Here is a 22149-nt window from a genome sequence, read left to right on the forward strand (position 1 = left end):
CTTGTTGCTGCTGCTGTTGCAGCAGCAATTGGACACGGCGGCAACACGATTGCTCGAATTGGATGCGCGCGCGTCTTGCGATTCGCGCTGGCAACCTGTGAGTTAATATTGTTTGTAATAGCCACGTTCCGACTGCGCTGTAATCATACGCCAGCCCCAGTGCTCCCTCGATCCGAACTGAGCAGTTTCTTTGGCTTTTCTTTAATTCCTGGAGGGGGCCTTATAAATACGCTCGCATAAATAATTGCGCTATGCAGGCCCAGGCACTTTTGCCTGGGACAATTCCGCGCAAACAAATTGAATTGAATATGTTAATATAATTGCATGGTGCAGGGCCGCAGCAGCACTCGGTTCGCCAGCTTTGGGTGGAGGGCGTTTAAAAATCCATAAATTTAAATGCCTGAATGCTGCTTGGTTATCGCAATCGGTATCGCAATCGGCATTGGTATCGGTATCGGTATTGATATTGCACTCATACACAAATATGGCAACGCTGACAAAGACTTCCGCATGGCATTCACCATTTCCATTCACTCGAATGCAAATGAATGAATGCTCTTGTGAATACATAACGAGTCTTTTCAATTGAGTCGAGTGTGTCGCAAGAAGTCATGAACAGCAACTGAATTGTCAGATAATCGATACTTAAATAACATTTACAAGTGAATTGATTGAATACAAAACTGGGCATTCAATCTTTTGATATCTTAATTTCAGACAAACAAAATCAAGTAAAAATATGCTGTTAGCTCCTATAGGGCTCGAGTTATGTCTGAAAAGCAAAATCTTAAAATCGATAATTATCGATAAAAATTTATATAGATGGCAATCGTTCGGGCGTCACAGACGGATAGAACGAGATCGGCTTTGTTCACCTTGCTGATCAAGAATATATATGTATATGGTTTTCGGAAATGAAAAATTTCTTACTTTTACGTGTTAGACACATCTGCAAAAAAACCCATCGTCTCTTGAGGCATGTCAGCTCGATAAACGAATCGATAGATAAGGGCGTAACGTTAGATGAGCAAAGCCAACTCATGGCTGATAAATGAATAATGAATAGTGAGTGCATGATTGAATAAATTGAATGCAGATAATAGCCATATGTATTCGCAATCAATTGACAGCTTCGTTTGGCCACTTGATTGATTTGTGCTGAGTGTGAGTTTGAATGAATGAATGGTGATAATAATTTGAGTGCACACTTGATTCAGTAATGCACTCGACTGAATGAATCCATTCGCGCCATTAATATGAATGAGTTGGCAACTGGCAGCAAAGGCTTTCGCTTTTCAGCTAGCTCTGGAGTGGGAGGCTGGCTTTGGCCAGGTCAATGTGCGCCCCCGCATGTTCCCAGTTTTGGGGAGTCAGCTGCAAAAATAAAATGGAAAAATAAATGAAGAAGAAGAAACGCAATTTGCAACACGCTCGACAGAAAAGCCACAAGAATGCCACAGCTCGATTTCGACTTGGGTCTAGGGGCATTAAAATTCCCAACCGCAAATCGTCAATAAGACGACGAAGCGCACAAGTGGAACGCCGCCTCTTCTCTCCTCTTCAAGCCATTGTAATTTCCGTCGGAGCAGCTCATTAAACTCTTAACAAATGCAGGCGAATGTGGGCTCGGGCGGAGTTGGCCAGAGTTCTTATTGGTTCGCTGATTCGCCCGGGGCTCAGTTAAGCGTGTAATGGAGCCGGATGTACAAGCCGCAGAACCGAATTCCATTGCACGCCAAACGCCACCTGGCGGTCAAGAAAAGTAGCTGAAGCCAGTGTTGAAAATAGTTTAAAGTGAATAAGAGAAGAAAATCCCACTGAAAAAACAGCCAAAATTGCAGACAGTTATTTAGTTATTTAGCTAAAAAATAGCTAACACTGCAGCTATGATAACAATTTCTAGCTGAAGACCTGTGAAAATGGCCACAGCTAGAAACAGGTAGAAACCCGCCGGAATTTCAGGCAGCTGTAAATTTTAACAGCTAACGGCTAAAAATGTAGCAAGAAACCTGCTAAAATAGCAGGCAAACCAGACATAGCCAAAATTATAGCTAGGAATAGATAAATTGGCAGCACTGTTCAACAGACGCCACCTGGCGATCAAGACACGCAACCACAACTAAACGCCGCTTCATTCTCCTCTTCCTTACTTGCAGATGCAAGCCGCAGGAAATAGCAGCAGCAGCAGCAGCTGGCGGAGCAGCAGCAGCAGCAGCAGCAATACACAAGGAACAGCCAGACCATCAAGGATCTCTGGCGGGCTGATGCTGATCACGCTGGGATTGGCCATGCTGATGATGCTGCCCGGCCAGGCAATGGCACGCATGGCATTTGAGAAGCTGACAGACTACGATTTCGCGGGCACCACGTACTACAGCGTGAAGAACCTGTCGCTGTACGAGTGCCAGGGCTGGTGTCGCGAGGAGGCCGACTGCCAGGCGGCGGCATTTAGCTTCGTTGTGAATCCTCTGTCGCCGTCACAGGAGACGCACTGCCAGCTGCAGAACGATTCGTCCGCGGCCAATCCATCGGCGGCGCCACAGCGCTCGGCGAACATGTACTACATGGTGAAGCTGCAGCTGCGCAGCGAGAATGTCTGCCATCGTCCGTGGTCGTTTGAGCGTGTGCCCAACAAGATCATCCGCGGACTGGACAATGCTCTCATCTATACCAGCACCAAGGAGGCGTGTCTGTCGGCCTGCCTGAACGAGAAGCGCTTCATTTGCCGCTCCGTCGAATACGATTACAATAACATGAAGTGTGTGCTCAGCGACTCGGATCGGCGCAGCTCCGGGCAATTTGTCCAGCTGGTGGATGCCCAGGGCACCGACTATTTTGAGAATCTGTGCCTGAAGCCGACGCAGGCGTGCAAGAATACGCGCTCCTTTGCCAACGCCAGAATGGGCGTCTCCGAGGAGAAGGTGGCCCAGTATGTGGGCCTGCACTACTATACGGACAAGGAGCTGCAGGTGACCTCCGAGTCGGCCTGCCGCCTGGCCTGCGAGATCGAATCCGAATTCCTGTGCCGCTCCTTCCTCTACCTGGGCCAGCCCCAGGGCGCCCAATACAATTGCCGGCTGTATCATCTGGATCACAAGACGCTGCCCGATGGCCCCTCCACCTATCTGAATCACGAGCGTCCGCTGATCGATCATGGCGAGCCCATTGGCCAGTACTTTGAGAATCAATGCGAGAAGTCTGCCGCAGCCGCTGGCACCAACAACTCGCCGCCCGGCACGCTGGACAAGATCGATACACTGCCCGTCAGCCTGGACACCATCGAGGATCCCAACTTGACCAACATGACGCGCAACGATGTCAACTGCGACAAGACGGGCACCTGCTACGACGGTAAGTCCACCAATAGCTGGAGCGGATTTCGGCATTGAATCTCTCTCTCCGCCCTCTTAGTTTCCGTGCACTGCAAGGACACACGCATTGCCGTACAGGTGCGCACCAACAAGCCCTTCAATGGACGCATCTACGCCTTGGGCCGCTCGGAGACCTGCAACATTGATGTGATCAATTCGGATGCCTTCCGCCTCGATCTGACCATGATCGGACAGGATTGCAATACGCAGAGCGTGGTAAGTACACAAATGCACTTGCCTCGTTGCGAACGGAAGCATTATCTCGCTTGCTCCACAGACTGGCGTCTACTCGAACACGGTGGTGCTGCAGCACCACAGCGTCGTGATGACCAAGGCGGACAAGATCTACAAGGTGAAGTGCACATATGATATGAGCTCCAAGAACATCACGTTCGGCATGATGCCCATACGCGATCCCGATATGATACACATTAACTCATCGCCGGAGGCGCCACCACCAAGGATTCGCATCCTGGATACACGCCAACGCGAGGTGGAAACTGTGCGCATTGGCGATCGCCTCAACTTCCGCATCGAGATACCCGAAGACAGTGAGTGGAACACTTGGCTGAGCCTGGGAGTCATTGCTAACCTTCCCTCTCTCCCTTTTGCTTGCAGCTCCTTACGGCATCTTTGCACGCAGCTGCGTTGCCATGGCCAAGGATGCACGCACCAGCTTCAAGATCATCGACGACGATGGCTGCCCCACAGATCCCACCATTTTCCCCGGCTTCACCGCCGACGGCAATGCGCTGCAGTCCACCTATGAGGCATTCCGCTTTACCGAGAGCTACGGAGTCATCTTCCAGTGCAATGTCAAATACTGTCTGGGCCCCTGTGAGCCGGCCGTCTGCGAATGGAACATGGAGTCATTCGAATCTCTGGGCAGAAGGCGTCGTCGTTCCATCGAGAGGTAAGCGTCCTAATCTCTTAAGAGAAAGCAAGGGTGTGATCATAATTCCTCCTTCTCTTTCTCTCTCTCTCGCTCTCTCTGTCTCTTGCTTAGCAATAACACCAAGAGCGAGGATCATATGAACATCTCGCAGGAGATATTGGTCTTGGACTTTGGCGATGAGAAGCGTGAATTCTTCAAGGCGGATCCAAGCACAGACTTTGCCAAAGGTAAGTCATAAAAAACAATTGCCCCTCGCACATAACCTGACTAAGTACTAAAACTCGTTCCATCTCTTTCCCCCCTCCATTTGCAGACAAGACTGTCACCATTATCGAGCCATGCCCCACGAAGACGTCGGTGCTGGCGCTGGCCGTTACCTGTGCGCTCATGATCCTGCTCTATATCTCCACATTGTTCTGCTACTACATGAAGAAATGGATGCAGCCGCACAAAATCGTAGCATAAGTTTAGGCGCACACAACACTGAAAAAAAAAACAATAACAAAATGAAAACAGAAAAGAAAAGAAAAGAAAAGGAAAACAAAAACCATACACAACACAAATTTGTCACCAACACAGACACCCACGCATACATCCATAATACACCCACACACACACACAGGCACACACACAACTACTCTCTCACACGCTATGTCTATTTCTCTCGCCCATGGCACGCTTGTCAGCGCTCAGCGCTCTCTCACGAGAGAGAAACCGTTAATGAGAGCAACAGCGCAGTTAATCAGGAAACGGGCTTCAGCTTCGGCATGCAATAGAAAATCTCAAAAGAAGAAGAAGAGGAACATAAACTAGAAAGAATCCCAACAGCACACACACACACGCACACACAGACACACACGCACATAGAGCAGCTGCCTGACAAGCGTATATTTTTTGTTTTTTTTTTTTTTTTAATTAATTACTATATATACAATTTATTTATTTATATTTATTTAGATTTAGAGCGTGAGTTAATTCCAGCAATTGGTTTGGCGATGCGTTCGCCTGCCCTAAGCCTATTTTTTTATAAACAAAAAAAAAAAAAACGTATTTTCTAAAGTTTAGTAGACAAAGCAGAAAGCGAATAAGCGAATTGCACATTTACATTTATGCGATTATTTAATTTACAAATTTAAAATGAAAGAAAAGGATGGAAAGCAAAACGCATATTGAAAACTGCGAGCGCGTACTTTCTATAAAGTTACGAAAGAGACGCCCAAACGAAAGGAAAACGCAAAAGAGACAGAGAGATAGAGAGAGAGAGAGAGAGAAAGATAAATAGATTGAATAGTGAGCTTTAAGCTCAATCGATCGATCTCTTTTGTAACTTGTATAGAGACTGCGGCCGCAGAAGCACATAATCACATACACACACAAACACACACACACACACTCGCACACACATGCTCATGCAAGCCCCGCTAATTTCCCACACACACACACACGCACATACTCACATTTATTTAACTTAAAACGAAAAACAAAATAAAATTATTTAAAAGAGCACACGAAGAAAGTTAAAAACGCAAACATGGCAATAAACAAAAGAAAGTAAGACAGATAAACAAATAATGAGCGATCAGATATGAAGCGAACCTAATTTCATAGTGTGTACAATGAAATTGTGCTTAATTGTATTGCATTTATTTAATTTAAATCTATTTATGATAATAAAGAATGATAATACAAACGCAACGGATTACTCAACTAAACGGAATAATACACCATATGCCGAGAACCGCACACTTTTTTAAGAGATTTAAACCCCTCTCATAAAACTAGCGGTAAAGCTTTCACAAATAACGGTATGCATTGAGTCTATATCCCAGTCAAGCCAGTCTATTAAATGAAATTCAAGGCAATATCTTTTTTAAATGGTGTTTAATATATTTTTTAAACCAATGGTTCCGTATTAAGTAAACATTAGTGATATAAAAAAAAATATAGAGAAATACTTGATGAAATTAAGATATTTTTTTTATCCTCTCTGGTAGAAGTTCGATAAGTTATCGAAGCAGCGATAACGATTTCCCATTTAAGGCAACTCGTCATTATTTGAGTTCTAGTTGCTGTTGCGGGTGCATGTGTGTGTGTGTGTGTATTTGTATATTTTAAGTTAGCCTGGTTAATTAATTAGATGAAACTCATAGACGCTACACCAGCTGGTGAGGAACTAGCCCTTGAGGCTGGTCATGCCCGCACGCATAACCTCGTCGACTAGCAACAAATTGCTGGCAATGATGGAGCAGGAGTTAAGGATCTGCTTCTTGACAATGTAATTGTCATAGACGCCCAGGTCGGCGGGTTTCATGGGCTCGCCAGTGGCCAGATCAAGACCAACCAGTTCCGGACTGAGCCTATCCTCGACCGTTAGCTTGACAATGGTGTCCTGGGCATCATAGCCGCTGTTAATGGCCAACGTCTTGGGTATGACCAGCAGGGCATCGGCAAAGGCCTGGACGGCTAGCCGGGCCTTGCCCTTCACCGTCTCCTTATACTTGGTTAGCTCGTTGTGAGCGCGCACCTCGAAGGCGCCAGCGCCAGGCACCAGAGCCTTATCGCCAATGGTATTATTGATGGCGCGCAGGCCGTCACGGATGGCGTCCTTGATCTGGGTAATTGTGTGCTTGTTGGGACCCTTGATCAGAATTGTCACCGACAACGGATTCTTGCAGTCCTCCACGAACGTGTACTTGTTCTCGCCGAGAACATGCTCGTAAACCGACCCAGCATAGCCCAGATGTTCCTCCTGCAGATCATCGAACGAATTCATGGCAGTGCCGCCGCAGGCGAGAGCCAAACGCTCCATGTTGCGGCGCTTGGCGCGACGCAGCGCCAGAATGCCCTCCTTGGCCAGTGCATCCAAAGAGATGGGGTCGATGCCCTTCTGATTGATCAGCACAAAGGTCTTGTCGGTGCCATCGCAAACGGAACGCTTCAGCTCGATGACCTTCTTGACGCGTTGATCAATAAACTCGCGCTCGGCGCGCACAAATGCCTCACGCTCCGTGGCCGTTTTGTAAAAGAAACCAGAGTTCACTTCAGCCTTCTCGTACTCCAGCGAAACGTTGGCAGTAAGAATATAGGCCTTCTCCAGACGCTTGGGCATGTCGGGATGACGAGCGCCATGGTCCATGACCAAGCCACGCACCAGTTGCGTGTCTGTGTCGGTCTTGTGCTGCATCTCCATCAGCTCGACCATGTGCAGATCAACGGGCTGCTTCTTGTCGCCGGCAATGGTCAGCACAGCATCAACGCACACGTCCGTCAGGAGATCGGCCAACAGCGGATGCACCTTTGTCTTCAAGCTGGTGTTGGCAATTTCCATCAGATTCTTCTTGTTAATCTCGACGGGCACCTTCACCTGGTCGAGCACTTCCAGCGCCTTGTCGCGTGCCTTCTCAAAGCCTTCGGCCATAATGCGTGGATGCAAGCCCTCCGACAAATAGATGTCGGCTTGCTTCAGCAGCTCACCAATTAGCATCACCGTGGTGGTGGTGCCATCGCCAGTGGAATCATCCTGTGCGGTGCTGGCACGTGCGATCATCGAAGCAGTCGGATGCTGGATTTGCATGTCATGCAGCAGCACATTGCCATCCTTCGTGATCTTGATGTCGCCAGCGCCGGAGACAAGCCTGCAAATCATCAATGTTCATTAATTTTGAAAAGTATAAAAACAGCTATGCGTTCAACAATTCGTGACAAAGTTAAAATACCTTCCCTAGGACATTTTGAGGATACGTTTTGCATCGATAACACTATATTACGATTTATCGATGTTTAGCAGCCAACCCAATCGGGAACGTTCGAGAATGCATGCAAGACTTATGACTCTATCTCTGTCTACACACGAACATATGTTTGCAAGTGTGTGTGTGTGCGTGTGTGTTTGTGTGAGCGCGTGAGACATGGCAAGCCCAAAGAGCGAAAGAAATACTATTGTGCGCCTTGATTTGCAGCAGCACAGAAAGAAAAATGTCTCTGCACATTTAACAAGCAAATCGTTAAAGCGTCGGTTTAATTTAGCACATTCTTTTAAACAAATGCAAGTTGATTTTAATTCTTGCATTTGTAGGCTACATGCGCTATTGCCATCTCAGTCGCTCGATGACGCATGCCGCTATTCGACGGTTTTAACCTCAATTGGGCAGCGGCTGCGGCAGCGCAGCTGTCGCAAAATGTTTGTTAATAATAACGCTGCGATTATTTTAACCCTCAAATCCTTATGCACGCGCAGGAGCCGTGCTCTAAACTCAGATTTAAGTTAAGGTACTCACATTTTAACTGTGCCTTTTGGTCCCAAATTGGTGCGCATCACATCCTGCAAGCCTTTGGCGGCGCTGATGTTAATGGCCAGAGCCTGTGCAGCACGCGCAAATTCAGCCTTTGGGTTCAACAAGCTGATGGAAGCCATTTCTGTATTTCAAGTACCAACGAATACAAATTTGTTATAAATTAAATGCAAGTGCAACACACACGCCGACCAGTAGTTGGAGAAGAATAACGGAGTAATCGATGTTGCTATCGCCCCTGCTGTTTGTTACTCGCAATCAATTATTCGTGCCGCTATCGATATGCGCAGTACATTTGTTTTGCCAACTGATAAGAAGATAGTATGGTGCTCACATAAGAGGCAATCCGATTTCTACTCATCTGTTTTTTCATTGTACTTTTAATGGTCAGGATTATACAGGCTAGATGAAATGCCAGAGGAATATAGCAAAGGTTAGTGTTTGCTTTTCTAATTTATATATAACTAATTATATATCTAAAACATATCGATATATTTGCAAGCGCTGCACTCAACTCAATGAAACTAGCAAGTGGACAGTGCCAAATAAAAACATGTTTGCTTTTCTAGTTGTCCGACAATGCTCTAATTACATTAAATATTAAAACTTAAAGATAGATGTTATGTATGGAAAATCAAAATGTGTTTCGCGTTATTTGATCTTGTGAAATAATTTGATTCTTTAGTTTATGATTTAATTTCATTGGCAATATACATGCTAACAAATCATAAACAAGTTTTCAAACGACAAATGTATATGAATTTAAATATTTGTTAAGCCATTTGGCTAGCATATCTATAAGGCTCCGATAACGATAACGATAAACAAACCAATACATAGCACGCATCACTAAACGAAACCAATTCGGCGACAATTTTTTTTTTTGTTGAAAGGAATTACCATAAAAATCAAATCAGTGCAGTGCTCCCGCATAGCCAGCGCGAAACGGGACGCCAAACAGATTGAAAACAAACAGTTCAAGGTGGAATAAACAAAGTCGCGTGGGGCACAATGAGTGTGTTGGCATATCCACGTAAAAACGATGAGGAAATTTTTCGTCAGTGCACAAAGGATTGTGGCGTTGTGACGGCCACCGAGGATTTTCAGTATTTTGCATTATGCTGCATTTTTTGCAGCGAGAAGTTTCTCTACTTCGATGCGTTCATTGGCCACATGCAAACTGTGCACATGGAGGATGCACAGCGCAGCACTGAGGGTCCCAGCCCTGGCAATAGCTTGCCTTTCACCATGGGCCAGCCCATGTCGCTGGGCATAGCCGATGGCGATGACGAGGAGGAGGCACATCATGGCTATGGCAACGGTGGCATGCACCAGTTTGATGAGATCGAAGACTTGACCGATGCAGACACTGCCCTGCTGGAGCCCCAAATGGTTATCAAACAGGAGCTGCAAGAGCTCGAAAGCAGCGACAACGAGGATGAGGACGATAACCTGGCGGTGCCCGATGACAATGACAACGATGATGTCGACGACGAAACCGAAGCTATACTGCCCGAAAGCGACATACCCACAGCCAGCGCCAGGTCACGCATGAAACTGACGCAGCCACCGCCGCCATATTCAGCCAGGCGTAGTGTCCACAGATTGGCTGTTAAGAACGAGCCGCTGGCAGCCGACGCGGATGACTCCATGGATGAATATGCCGATGGCGAACAAAGCTATATGGACGACAATTCCGGCGAGTATCCAGACTACAGCAGCAGCAGCTACAATGCACAGAGCAGCAATCCGCTTGGCGGTGAATCCGATTTCCTGAGCTATGATGAAATGGTCGAAGAATCGCTGATTGGTGTAAGTGCAGCCAACTGCTAGCTGGTCTAGCTAATGTGAGCACCAACCAACTAAATATTCCTTATTATTTGCAGCGCGATCGGGAGCTAACCATGCACATCAAGGATCGCAAGATGATACAATTCCTGATACACTCGTACAAGCGCAATCCATTCCTCTGGGATCACAGTCACGCCCAGTTCCGGGATCGCATTAAGCGTGCACGCTTCCTTGACTGGATTGTCCTCGAGTTCAAAAACCGTTTCAATATCTCTTTGGCCAAGGATGCCATCACACGCAAATGGGATAATCTGCGCACCGTCTACAAACGCGAATGCAATCGCATGGCCCTCGAAAAGACAAACATCAGCACGCTGTGGTATTTCAAGGAGTTGCACTTTCTCAACGAGGTCTATAGCTACAATTCAAAGATGTCCGATGCCGTTGTTAAGGTAAGTCTGTCCTCGCGTATTCCATATGCAATTCGATGCCCAAAGGCAGTGCCTATATTCTCTACTGGGAACTGACATCGGATATATGTACATGATAAGCATAAACAAAAGTCGACCAAAGCGACTCTCATCTGTATTTGTAGTATTCTTAGCTTTTAGAATCCCCTCCCATAGCCGTAGACCCTGTGAGCCTAAGGCTCCGTTCGATTGCCTGTCTTACCACATCCAGCTTTGATTTAAATCATTCTGCCTTTTCACATATTCAATTTCTTATGAATTTATTGTAAACCTTACATATTTTCATAAACAAGATTCAGGCTAGATTCGATCTCTCTTCAAACTTGGCATTCACCAATTATGGTTGAATAAAGCCATAAATGAAACTCGTTTAGTTTAAGGTTCGGTTCGTGGTAAATATTTAATTTAACTTCCGTACGCAGACCCTATCTGTTAGTATTAGCTCATATTAAAATACCCTGCTACGTTTCTATCATGTGTGTTATATCAGATAACAAATTGTTAAAAAGCCTGCAAAAAAAGAGAAATGGAATGTGGAATAGCTGCTTGACAAAGAAGCGCTCTCTCTATATTTATGTAGAAATAAGTTCGTCCTGACAGACTGTCTGATTTATGGATGTGTGTGCGATTATGTATGTATTCCTTGGTAGAACCCGAACAAACAGGAATTTCAGTGATCGAGTCCCCGTAAAAGCAAATATTTAGCGACTTTCTATATGTGTGCATTTGGCTTGGATTACACAAAATATTTCGATGGCACGAATAATTGATCTCAGCTCGAAGATGTAACAAAGCCTGCTAGCTATTTAGGATACTTTAGTAACTGATGGCATATTCTTTCCCAGGAAACATCTTATAGACGTCGCTTTTCGGCCATTTGGAATGACACGTCCACCGCCAAGCTGTTGGTCATGGTGAAGCGGTATCAGTGCTTTTACAATCGTTTCGATCCCGACTATCGCAGCAAGGAGCGTCGCGGCGAGGGCCTGCAACAGATGGCGATGGAGCTGCAGCAGTTAATTGATGTGACCACCATACAGATATCGAAGCGAATCTCTCAGCTGCGTTTCGATTATTCGAAACAGAAAATGGAGCGCCTGAATGCGGAACGCCTGGGTCGAAAATTTATACCCAACTACATATATTACGATCAGATGAGCTTCATGGACGATGATATACCGCCATTCAAATGCCAGCATTGCGGCGAAATTGTGCAAACGCTGCGCGAACTGGACCTGCACATGCTCAGCCATCAGCCGAGCCTAGGCGGCGGCTACTATTGCAACGTGTGCAACATACAGTTCAATAATGCGGATGAGTTTGAGAATCACAAACAATTGCATTTGGGCGCCGGCAATGAGGTCAAATACAATTGTGAATTGTGCACCGCCAGCTTTCGGGAAAAGTCAAACTATGATGAGCATTTGCGTCGACACAACGATGAGCTTTTCCTGCCGACACTGGCCCTGAATCACAGCATACTCGACAGCGCCAGCGGTGAGGCTGACGTTGCTGCTGGCGTTGACACATCAGCTGCTGCTGGTTCTGGCGCCGGCGATGAGGAGGATATGTTTCCACCGGACGGTCCCAAGCCGTTCGGCTGTGAGGTGTGCCATCGGACATTCGCGACGCCGGGCCATCTGAATGCGCATCGGATTGTGCATCAGGATGAGCGGGAGCGTTGCTACAAGTGCGACTATCCGCAGTGCAGTAAATCGTTTGTGTCGCGGCACAGCCTGTTCGATCATCTGAAGCAACATTATAGCAACGAGGAGTTCAAATGCGATATCTGTGGCAAGATCTTCAAGTCCACCAAGAATCTGCAGAACCACAAGCAAATCCACGATAAAGTCAAGCGCTACGTCTGCCAGATATGCGGCTCGGCATTCGCCCAGGCCGCTGGCCTTTACCTGCACAAGCGTCGTCACAATCGTCCCAATGGCACCACCGGCGCCGTTGGGGGACGCTCCAGCCGCACCACGCTGTGAGCGGTCCGTACGCTAATCCTGACTCCATCATTTGCCTGAATAGACACAGACACACACACACACACAAACACACACACAGAGATACGCGAACAGTTCTAAATTATTGCAATGTCCTCCAATGCCAATGTGCGGCAGCTATTTTAAAAGCCTTTTAATGTATTTAATTAATTTTATTTGTATTATTATAGAATTCGTTTACTATTAATAATTTTATTATTTTGAATTATATATATATATAAATATATATATATATATATTAATTTTTTTTTTTTTTTTGTTAACCCATTCACATTTGTACTTAAGTTTAAAAGTATTTACAAATTGTCCGTAACTAAGCCAAGAACTTTAATAGATCTAAGACACACAAACTATATCTTATATATATACATATATAAATATATATATATATATATATATATGTATGTATATATATTTGGGCATCTGCCGTCTCGCTCGCACGGCAGCTGGAGTGCTCGTTTTGGTGGCAATGTCAACAAATTGAATGCAAACAATATTTTTTTGTCATATAAAATGTATACAAACTATATTTATATATATATATGAAACGATATGAAATGAACAATGCAAAAGACATTTCCCCCAAAATGCGCAAAATGGTGACTAAACAGATCTTCGACGAGGCAACGAGGCAAACACATTCCACACTAGTTAAATGATAAATAAGTGTCAAAAAAACGTAAAACAAAAAACAAAAAATAACAAGTATTTCTTAAAGTATTCTATGTACAATTATGTATGCATACAATCTATATTTATTTAAAATGCGTGTGCGAGTCGCGAAAACAAAACAAAACAAAAACAAAAAAGAAAAGAAAATGGAAAGAAACGGAAAAAGAAATTGTAACTGGAGTTGCGCATGCGCAGGGCCATTTAATTGAAACAACAACAACAACAAAAACAACAACAACAAAAACAAAATCATGAAAAACAGCAACAATAACAATAACAGTTACTAAGCTCAGCACTATTGCATTAACATAATTATAATACATCCAACTAGTTTTAGTTAACAACATAAACGACTGAATCTGAAAAAATACATTTACATACACATAAATATATACACATAAATATATATAAATGTAAAAACAATACAAACGAAATGAAAACAAAAAAAAAAAAAAAAAAAAACAAACAAACATATGGTAAATCAAACACACAATTTCATAAACTGCAGCAATTGCGTTAGCTTATTAAACTTGCACACTCTCTACATAATACTTCTATTATAAACATGCGATTGTTTACCATTCAAAACTTATGTCTACTGATCTAAGTAACCAAATGGTCTTTGTATTTTGAATAGTCTGCAATCCTTAGATGCCTTCTGCTAGGTTTCTTTGGGCTTCCCCCTTCTGATCCTCATACACACACACACACACACACACACACATATGCATACATTTGCATATTTCGTTATTGTATATAGTTTGAGATGTGCATTTATTGAACTGCTTGCCGCAGCTGCCTCGGTATCGCTCTTATCGATATCCAACTGCAATCGATTGCATTCGCTAACGAAGAGCGATTAAATTGCAACAATAGAAACACACACACACACACACACACGTACATGCACATGCATACATGCATACCTAATTCTGTACTTTTATAAGAAAACAAAACAAATTCAACCCTTAGCATAAGTTCATTTAGCACAATTGACAGCAACAGCAAAGTATATGTATATGTATGCAGCAGCTACTAGTATAATTAAGTATTTGGATTACAATTTGCTTACTCATATGCTTTAAGAACTAACTAATACACACACACACACACACACACACAGAGAGAGAGAGAGGGAGAGAGATGCGTTTGCCTGTGTGTGTGATTTGAAACACTTGCGTATATCAATTTGAATTTTGTTTTTGTGTTTTCTTATGACAAAACTTGCGAAATAGTTAACAGCAGCTGTAAGAGATTTGAAAACGAATTGATCCAAAATTCGTCTAAGAGGCCGTAACAAAGTGCGCTTCCTAAAACTATTTAAAAGAAAAACAGAAAGAAAAGAACGAAACAAATATTAAAAAAAAAAAAACATTTAACAATACAAATACATTAATATATACACATATACCTATTAGCATATTTATGTATACTAATTTAAGCAAAGACAAAAACAATTGCAAGACAAAAAACAAACAAACAAAAAGCAAATGGCGCATACAGAGAGATTATCATGGGCGCCAACTTCAACCACATGTGTAAATTTCAATAAAAAATATAATTAAAATTTTATTCATTTTGGAATGTGTCATCGCATATCATCAACATATACATACATATATCAGCTTGTAGAGCCCATAAGCTCCCCTCATTCAGGGCTCGAGTGGCATTCAATATGCCTCTCTGATAGTGCAAGTACTTTCGATTTTCAAACCATCCACAGATAACCACTGATAACTATAACTAACCCAATAACCAGTCCCCAGTAGAGTTCACTTTTAAGCATTCTTTTTTATCTACATATGTATATTATGAAGTGAGTGTGATATCAAGTGCATAATTCAATGCCAGACAGTTGGGGTGAAAAATCGAAATTCTAGGCAAGCTAGGCAACTAAACATTCTCGAATTAAGATACTGAAATTCTGAAAGTTCGCATTATAATATCATATAGAAGTCCAAATAAACCATAAATGCATTATTTTTCATCTAACTTATATGATTAATGAAAGGAATATGTTCAAAACATTTCGCCATATCAAATTTGCGTTCTACTTTCGAGCAATTACCGTTAGTTAATAGATTAAACTAACTTAACGCTCAAGAATCTTAAGCGCCGAAAGCTAAGCAAACAAGTTTCGGACCGTTTTTTGGCTAACTGCGTAGTTTGCGTGCTGCGTCGATAAAGCAGTTCAGACATGGCCAAGCAGTCCTTGGGCTATATTCTCTGGGCTACGATTCGCACGAGCGCATCAAATAATTTAGATCAAAATTCGCGTTAATAATTAGCACCAGCTGTCGCACAATTAGCGAATCCAAATATTAGTGGACTTTGATTTTGTTTTTGCAACGTTTTAATTAGCGTCAAGCATCACGATCATATAAACGCTCGTCGGGCCCCTTGACGCAGACGCACGATGACGCGCCGTATTTGCACCCAAGATTAGAGATGTGCGCGTGCCGGCTTTCCGAACGCAGTACAATCTACGATTCGAAAACACGCACGAACGTTTGGTACACGATTCCTATTCAACTCTCTCGCGCTTAATTTCACTTATTAAATAATAAAATTAAATTAACCTTTTTTATATAAAACGTTCGTGTCGTGTCGGTGCGTGTACATGTTATGCTAGATAAAGCAAGCACGCACTCATCTCTAGACTAGATATGAGAGCGAATACGTAGTATCGCATATAGTATATGCTAACACCGCCTGGCGACTATAAACAGCAATTTGGCTGGCGCGTGCTCGTGCCTGTTGATCTACATATGTGTGCGTGTGTGTGTGTGTGGGGTATTTATAGCGATACCAAAGAAATTTGAAATCGTATTCGGGTAGGCATGCCTTTGGTCGATCGATCGCTGAACTCTTCAAGTGGACTTGCGATTGCAGTAAATGAAAGATATTTGTTCGATTTGAGTTACTCATAGCTGGTTTGACCGGCGATAACAAATTATATTTAGCCGTCGGCTCTCATATATGTACATAACAAAACAAAAAACAAAAGAAGGTAAAATTGTTGTTTAGGTAGGTTGTTACTCTCTCTCTCTCTCTCGCTCGCTCTTTTCTGTCACCCTTTCGTTCGTTCCGAGTGTTGACACGACGACACTGCATCGCTGTCCTGGCTGGAACTGGAACTAGATTAGTTCACCGTGCTCGTTCACTTTGATGATGCGCACTCGCTCCTGTCGCTTCGATAGCACCTCATCGATATTCATGCTGCTGCCATCACTATTGGCGAACAGGCCCAGATTGTCCTTGATCAGATGATCGACGGCACAGCCATCGCACTGAAGTATGACCACACCGCTGTAGTAGGCCTCCTCGCTGATGGTCTTCGTGTTGCGCGTATTGCACAGCTTGCACAGGTAGACGATCTCCATGCGGCGCTGCATGCGACGGAACCGTTTCAGGGTTGTCGGCGACAATGAACCCTTTGGCTTAGCCCCAGCGGCATTGCCGGTTATCTCAAACGGCTTGGCCGTAAAACGGCAGGCGTCGAGTATGGAGCGCGGTATCGAGAGCGCCGTTGAGCGTTGGGCATCCTTCAGCGATTTGTCCGCATCGGCATCGGACAACGGCACTGGCGCTGGCTGTTGTGTGGCATTGAGGATCGCGTTCTGTCCATTCTGGCGTAGATAGTTGAGGGTACGCGATGTAAAAATATTGCGCAATGCATTCATTTTACATCGGCATATTAACGATTATAATGGATACGGATGTCGATATGGAGTCGGGGGGGGTTTATTCTACACCAAAATATTGCCGAACTGCACGTGTGAATTATCTGTTTGTTACTAAACTGTTTTTAGCATAAACAAACGGCGCAATTTTCTCCAGCGAGAGCGACCACGAAGGCAACACTATCAAAAGCCGACTTGCGTATCAAGTGATGGCACTATCGATAGTATCGATAATTAAGTATCGCATACAGTGGTAAAGATTGTGCAAATGTCTGCAATTGCATTTGGGTGGGCAGCCAACAAATGCGCATTCCAGAATAAATGGGGTTGTAAAATACAATGGAATACATCAGTCTAGACGAAGCACTCTTTGCTCGGTTTAGTTAAGACATTAAGTTAACTCTTAGGTTAATTCTTACACTTGTTAGATTATCAATATGATTTTCTTAAAAACGCCTACGGGTGATAAATGGATTGGAAAGTGTCAAAGCCAGCGAATACCAGCTTTTCCTAAGAAAGGCTTCAATATTTTCAAACTGTACGCCTATCGAGTGGGTAAACACAAATAACGGCCATTCGATTTTGCATTGAGTGTTGACAACGATAACAAAGTGAGGTAGCATATGTGCCTTGCTACTCGATAGTTTGTGAAATGTGCTTATCGATAGTCTTTCGATTGCCGAACCGGCAACAAGTGTAACTGACAATAAACAGAATAATGTACAATTTACGTGTACTGCGTCTACTGCGCCACAGTTTGATCACAAAGAGCACTGCTGGGACAGCAATGACACAGTCACCGCCATACCGTCTGCTGGCCAGTCAACACAAGCGAAGGCCCCAACTGGGTGCAGTGCCTTCGGATCAGCTGGAACAGCTGAAGGCTGACTATTTTGAACGGAGCAGCGAGCTGAGCAACGACGAATGGGATCGGGTGCGTAGCACACTGACCGACAGCTATAAATACATCAATGACAGCAACGTGGACGCCGTCGTACTGGGCATGTGCAGCAGTGCAGAGAAGCTGCCGTTGGCCAAAAGCTATCTGAGCTATCTGCAGGCGCAGGGCATTAAGCCCAATGCAGCGACATTGGGTCGTATGCTGCGCGTTTATAACGCCGCCTACCACACACGCACGCTCAGCGACGAGGAGCAAGCGGAAATTGTACACATCTGTGACACGCTGCAGGGCGCCCACGAGATTTTGGATGCCAGCAGCTGTGAGCATTTGATACACGGCCTGGTAGCAACCGAGCAGCACTGGCAGCGCGCTGTGCCACTGCTGGAGATGATGAAGGTGACCAGTGCACCCAGTGTAACAGCCTACAGTACGCTGGCAGCCAAGGCATTTGCCGCGGAACAGCCAGAGCTGGCCTGGCGGCTGCTCGAGGAGATGCTGCAGGCGCGCAAGCTGCCCAAGTGTGAGGTGTATCTGGCGCACTTGGCGCAAAGTGCACAGCAGGTGCAGACCCTAGGTGCACAGCTGGAGCGACTGCTGTGCTTTCTGGAACGTCACGACATTGTCATCAGCGATTTGGTCGCGCAGCAGTTGTTGGCGCTGGCGCAGCGGCTGCCGCAGCAATTGCAGGCGACGACCACGCGACTGGATCGCATGGGCAAATGTGGCGCCTGCCAGCAGCACTTGCAGCATGTGGCCATCAGCGATGCACAGTTCGCCGAACTGCGCGAATCCTTTCTGGCCAAGGTGCTCATACGCAACGACGTGTTCCAAAAGTCTACGCCGCAGGAGGTGGCACGCTTCAAGCAGTATGTGGAGCAAACTGCGCCCTACGATTGCGTCATCGATGGCCTCAATGTGGCCTACTCCACGGGCAACAAGAAGCCGCCCCAGCAGCTGGCCAAACTGCTGGCCACCGTGGTGCGTTACTTCAAGGAGCGACGCAAGCGCGTGCTTGTCCTGGGTCGCCAGCACATGCGCAACTGGTCCAGGCCGGCCATGCAGTATATACAAAACAATGCCAGTGTTTTCCTCACCAACAATCTGTGAGTATGCAACCCACAGTTGTCGCTGACCTGATGTGTACTCATGCGCTTTACCACCCGAACAGCACCCACGATGATCCGTTTCTGCTGTACGCAACGCTGCACAGCGGCCAGGATACGGACTTCTTTTCGCGGGATCTGATGCGCAGTCATGCCTTTCTGTTGGGCAGCGAACTGAAGGCCATATTCCGACGCTGGCAGCAGGAGCATCAATACTCTCTGGTCACACAAACCCAGACAGGTCAGATAATTGTCAAGGAGCCGATTAGGTATCGGTTGAGCGCCCACAAAGTGGGCAACGTTTGGCATGTGCCCTGCTGTGAGGTGTATACGGTAAATCCGTCGGAAAGCTTTGAGGTGCCAGAAAAATGGCTGTGCCTGAGCATTGCCCCAAATGTAGTATAATATAAACATGTTTATTTGAAGGGTAGTCCCCGAATCAGAACTGACAAATGTGTGCTAGATCGATGGAAAAATGTAAATGTTTTTGTTGTTTGTGTTCGCTTCTGCCCGGCAGATATCGATCTAATCGCAGTCGAGGCGGGAGCATTTGTGAAAGGCGCCATAATTGAATGTGGATTGACGCTTGCGGCGCTGCTCATTCCGGATCTTCTTTTTGGCGGCACACATTAGCCGTTCCTTAATATAGTTGTCCATCTTAAAGTCCATGTCCGCTGGCGGCTTGGGCACCTCATTCGGTTCGCGTGTGGCCGCCGTATCCAACGCCTTGATGATCAGACTGAGTAGCGCATGTGCCAGACGATGGCACACATCATACTCAATGGCATCCTGGCTGGTATAATAGATGGCCGACTGCGAGGTCGGCTGCACACCAATTGCCAGCAGTATGTTACAGAATATGCCGCGCTGCATCCGGGCATAGGGATCGACCAGCTGTGGCGGTATGCGCATTGTCGTCGCCAGATGTGCAATAAATTTGGCAAACTTCTTGATCAGCACATTGAGATATTGTGAACGGCACTGACGCTCCATCTTGGATAGCATGTTGTAGTACATCTCCTGTTTGCGCTTCAGGAAATCCTCCTTGCGTCGCTCCTTCTTCTTGGTATTCTTCAGTACATCCTCGAGCTGCCTGCAATTGTTTTCTGTTAGCATTATTGAAACCGAATCCTTGCCCATGATGTACTTACTCTGTGGTGATGGCATTGTATTTGCCCAACATGCGCTTGATGCGCTTGGCCCGCAGCTTGGGATCGTAGACTTCCTTGAACTGCTCATAGTTATCCATGAGCGTGTGTTTTTTGGGCTTTGAAAGGGCAACATCGTAGGCCCGAGCCTTGGGCGGCAGCGCCGGCTGATAGGCCATGCGTCGCACATACGACTGCAGCTTGGAGACATTCTCCTCCTGCCGTTTCTTCCGATTCTCCGGGCTGCAGTAGTCTGTATCCTCCTCTTCGGCCTCCTCCGTAGACGATGTCGGCAGAGCCTCATCCCAATCAGATACATTTGAGCTGGCCATAATTGCGTATTTGATTTAATATTTCGCTAAATTTGAATAGACACAAAATTTTGTTGAAAAAAACGAAAACAGAAGAAAAAAAAAAGTAACAAAAATAGTTTGTTTTGCTTTTCCTTTTATAACATCGAGAGAACTGGCAATTTAATGTTACGCTATCGAACATGAAATGAATTGTGTTGAAGCTGGACCCAAAGCACAACCAGTTCAAATGTCAAAGCCAACTTTGATTGCCAACAGCTTTTTCTGGTTTAAGCGAAATATTTATTGGCGAGTGTCGCCATCTTTTGCTCGAAATTGTAAGCTTTCTGTGGGGGATTCACAAATCGAAAATAAGAGACAAGCCAACGCATATTTGTATTTGTTCGACCGTTTAATCAATTCGCCAAATTAACTTATATTACAATTTCTAACGCTCTCTCACACGCAACAAATCTATAATTATTCTACACATTTACATATATATTAAATTATGTATACAATTAGCATTAGTTTCATTGCTCGCCATATTCAGTACGAATCATTTTGCACTGAACGCTCCAGGGTGAATGTATACTCCTCGGCCAGTGCATCCACCGAGAGCTGACGGGTCATCAGTGCTAAAATGCCGTCCACTTGCAACTGGGTGCCATTGAAGCGATCTTTGGTGGCCAGTTGCGGCGACAGCTCGAACGGAATGTCCTGCAGATAACTGGCTGGCGCGTTTAGATTTGGCCCACTGCCAGTTGCTGTGCGACCACCCAGCGACGGTGGATATGGCATTGGGCCGTACGCTGTTTGGGGCATGGGCGGGTATATCATGCCACCGGGCGCTGTGATGGGATCTGCGTCAGTTTTTCGCTCCACAAATATGAAATCATCGCCAACGTTTGGTTTGGTGGGCTGATCGGCGGGGCCCTGAATGGCCTCCTCGGTGGGCGTCTCGGCCGGCTTGCGTTTGCCAAACAGCGAAAACATGCTGCACCTTGATTTGTCAGCTTTAGCCAATATTTGTACTACAATTTAATATTTACGCAGTTATGACTTCAGCAGCTGCGTCTTGTTTTTGTGTTGTCAAAAGTTTGTGTATCGTTATCGATAACACAGTTAGAGGTTGTGGTCTATCGATGTTCTCACTTAACAATGCGATATGCAACAAAGTTATAGCTAAAACTGTAAATGCCTTCCCGCCAAAACGAAACAACTTTAAGTGCTGCATAAATCAACAAAAAGAGTGCAGAAGCTAACCGCCTAGTTTCAAAAATCAAAATCTGTAACAATGTTGGCCTGTAAAATGGTAAGCACATATTCCAAATATTTATTTAATAGCTCACAACAAATGCTAAGTAGAAAGAAGTGTTTTCCTTTTTCTGCATTGCGCCAAAAAAAATGATACAATTAGTTTACTTGTAATTGAGGTATTAAGGTTGGATTCGAGGGCGAAAGCAAAGATTTATTAGCGATTAAATCCATATTGCGCATTGGCTGAGGGGTAACAGTGCGCCCGCC

The 22149-nt window shown here is 45.0% G+C and overlaps 7 protein-coding genes across 7 annotated transcripts in view; 3 read left to right on the forward strand and 4 right to left on the reverse strand.

The window, feature by feature from the left end:
• Positions 1-5354, forward strand: part of tyn (trynity) — a 42604-nt gene extending 37250 nt beyond the window's left edge. Inside the window, exons 4-9 of the mRNA XM_002059563.4 lie at positions 2157-3351; positions 3412-3587; positions 3649-3922; positions 3990-4284; positions 4378-4493; positions 4580-5354. Coding sequence (XP_002059599.4) covers positions 2157-3351; positions 3412-3587; positions 3649-3922; positions 3990-4284; positions 4378-4493; positions 4580-4731 — 2208 coding nt within the window. The 3' untranslated portion in view covers positions 4732-5354. The remainder of the gene's footprint in view (positions 1-2156; positions 3352-3411; positions 3588-3648; positions 3923-3989; positions 4285-4377; positions 4494-4579) is intronic.
• Positions 5355-6130: 776 nt separating this feature from the next.
• Positions 6131-8777, reverse strand: CCT6 (chaperonin containing TCP1 subunit 6). The gene is made up of 2 exons (XM_002059564.4): positions 8544-8777; positions 6131-7901 (listed from the first exon to the last, which is right to left on the reverse strand). Exons 1-2 carry the CDS (start codon positions 8678-8680, stop codon positions 6440-6442), a joined length of 1599 nt encoding a protein of 532 aa, XP_002059600.1. The 5' UTR covers positions 8681-8777; the 3' UTR covers positions 6131-6439.
• A 444-nt stretch (positions 8778-9221) lies between these two features.
• Positions 9222-15069, forward strand: LOC6636070 (uncharacterized). Its single transcript, XM_002059565.4, has 3 exons — positions 9222-10370; positions 10445-10801; positions 11665-15069. The coding sequence occupies exons 1-3, from the start codon at positions 9570-9572 to the stop codon at positions 12805-12807; spliced, it is 2301 nt and encodes a 766-aa protein (XP_002059601.1). The 5' UTR covers positions 9222-9569; the 3' UTR covers positions 12808-15069.
• Positions 15070-16411: 1342 nt separating this feature from the next.
• LOC6636071 (uncharacterized) lies at positions 16412-17364 on the reverse strand. Its single transcript, XM_002059566.4, has one exon. The coding sequence runs from the start codon at positions 17178-17180 to the stop codon at positions 16635-16637; it is 546 nt and encodes a 181-aa protein (XP_002059602.1). The 5' UTR covers positions 17181-17364; the 3' UTR covers positions 16412-16634.
• A 474-nt stretch (positions 17365-17838) lies between these two features.
• mldr (mitochondrial ribonuclease P catalytic subunit) lies at positions 17839-19629 on the forward strand. The gene is made up of 2 exons (XM_002059567.3): positions 17839-19184; positions 19250-19629. The coding sequence occupies exons 1-2, from the start codon at positions 17899-17901 to the stop codon at positions 19587-19589; spliced, it is 1626 nt and encodes a 541-aa protein (XP_002059603.1). The 5' UTR covers positions 17839-17898; the 3' UTR covers positions 19590-19629.
• On the reverse strand, positions 19582-20824 carry LOC6636073 (uncharacterized). Its single transcript, XM_002059568.4, has 2 exons — positions 20336-20824; positions 19582-20277 (listed from the first exon to the last, which is right to left on the reverse strand). Exons 1-2 carry the CDS (start codon positions 20662-20664, stop codon positions 19710-19712), a joined length of 897 nt encoding a protein of 298 aa, XP_002059604.1. The 5' UTR covers positions 20665-20824; the 3' UTR covers positions 19582-19709.
• Positions 20825-21011: 187 nt separating this feature from the next.
• Positions 21012-21728, reverse strand: LOC6636074 (uncharacterized). The gene has a single exon (XM_002059569.4). It carries the CDS (start codon positions 21616-21618, stop codon positions 21172-21174), a length of 447 nt encoding a protein of 148 aa, XP_002059605.1. The 5' UTR covers positions 21619-21728; the 3' UTR covers positions 21012-21171.
• Positions 21729-22149: the final 421 nt, after the last annotated feature.

Source organism: Drosophila virilis, chromosome X (assembly GCF_030788295.1).
Source record: "Drosophila virilis strain 15010-1051.87 chromosome X, Dvir_AGI_RSII-ME, whole genome shotgun sequence".
NCBI lineage: Eukaryota > Metazoa > Arthropoda > Insecta > Diptera > Drosophilidae > Drosophila > Drosophila virilis.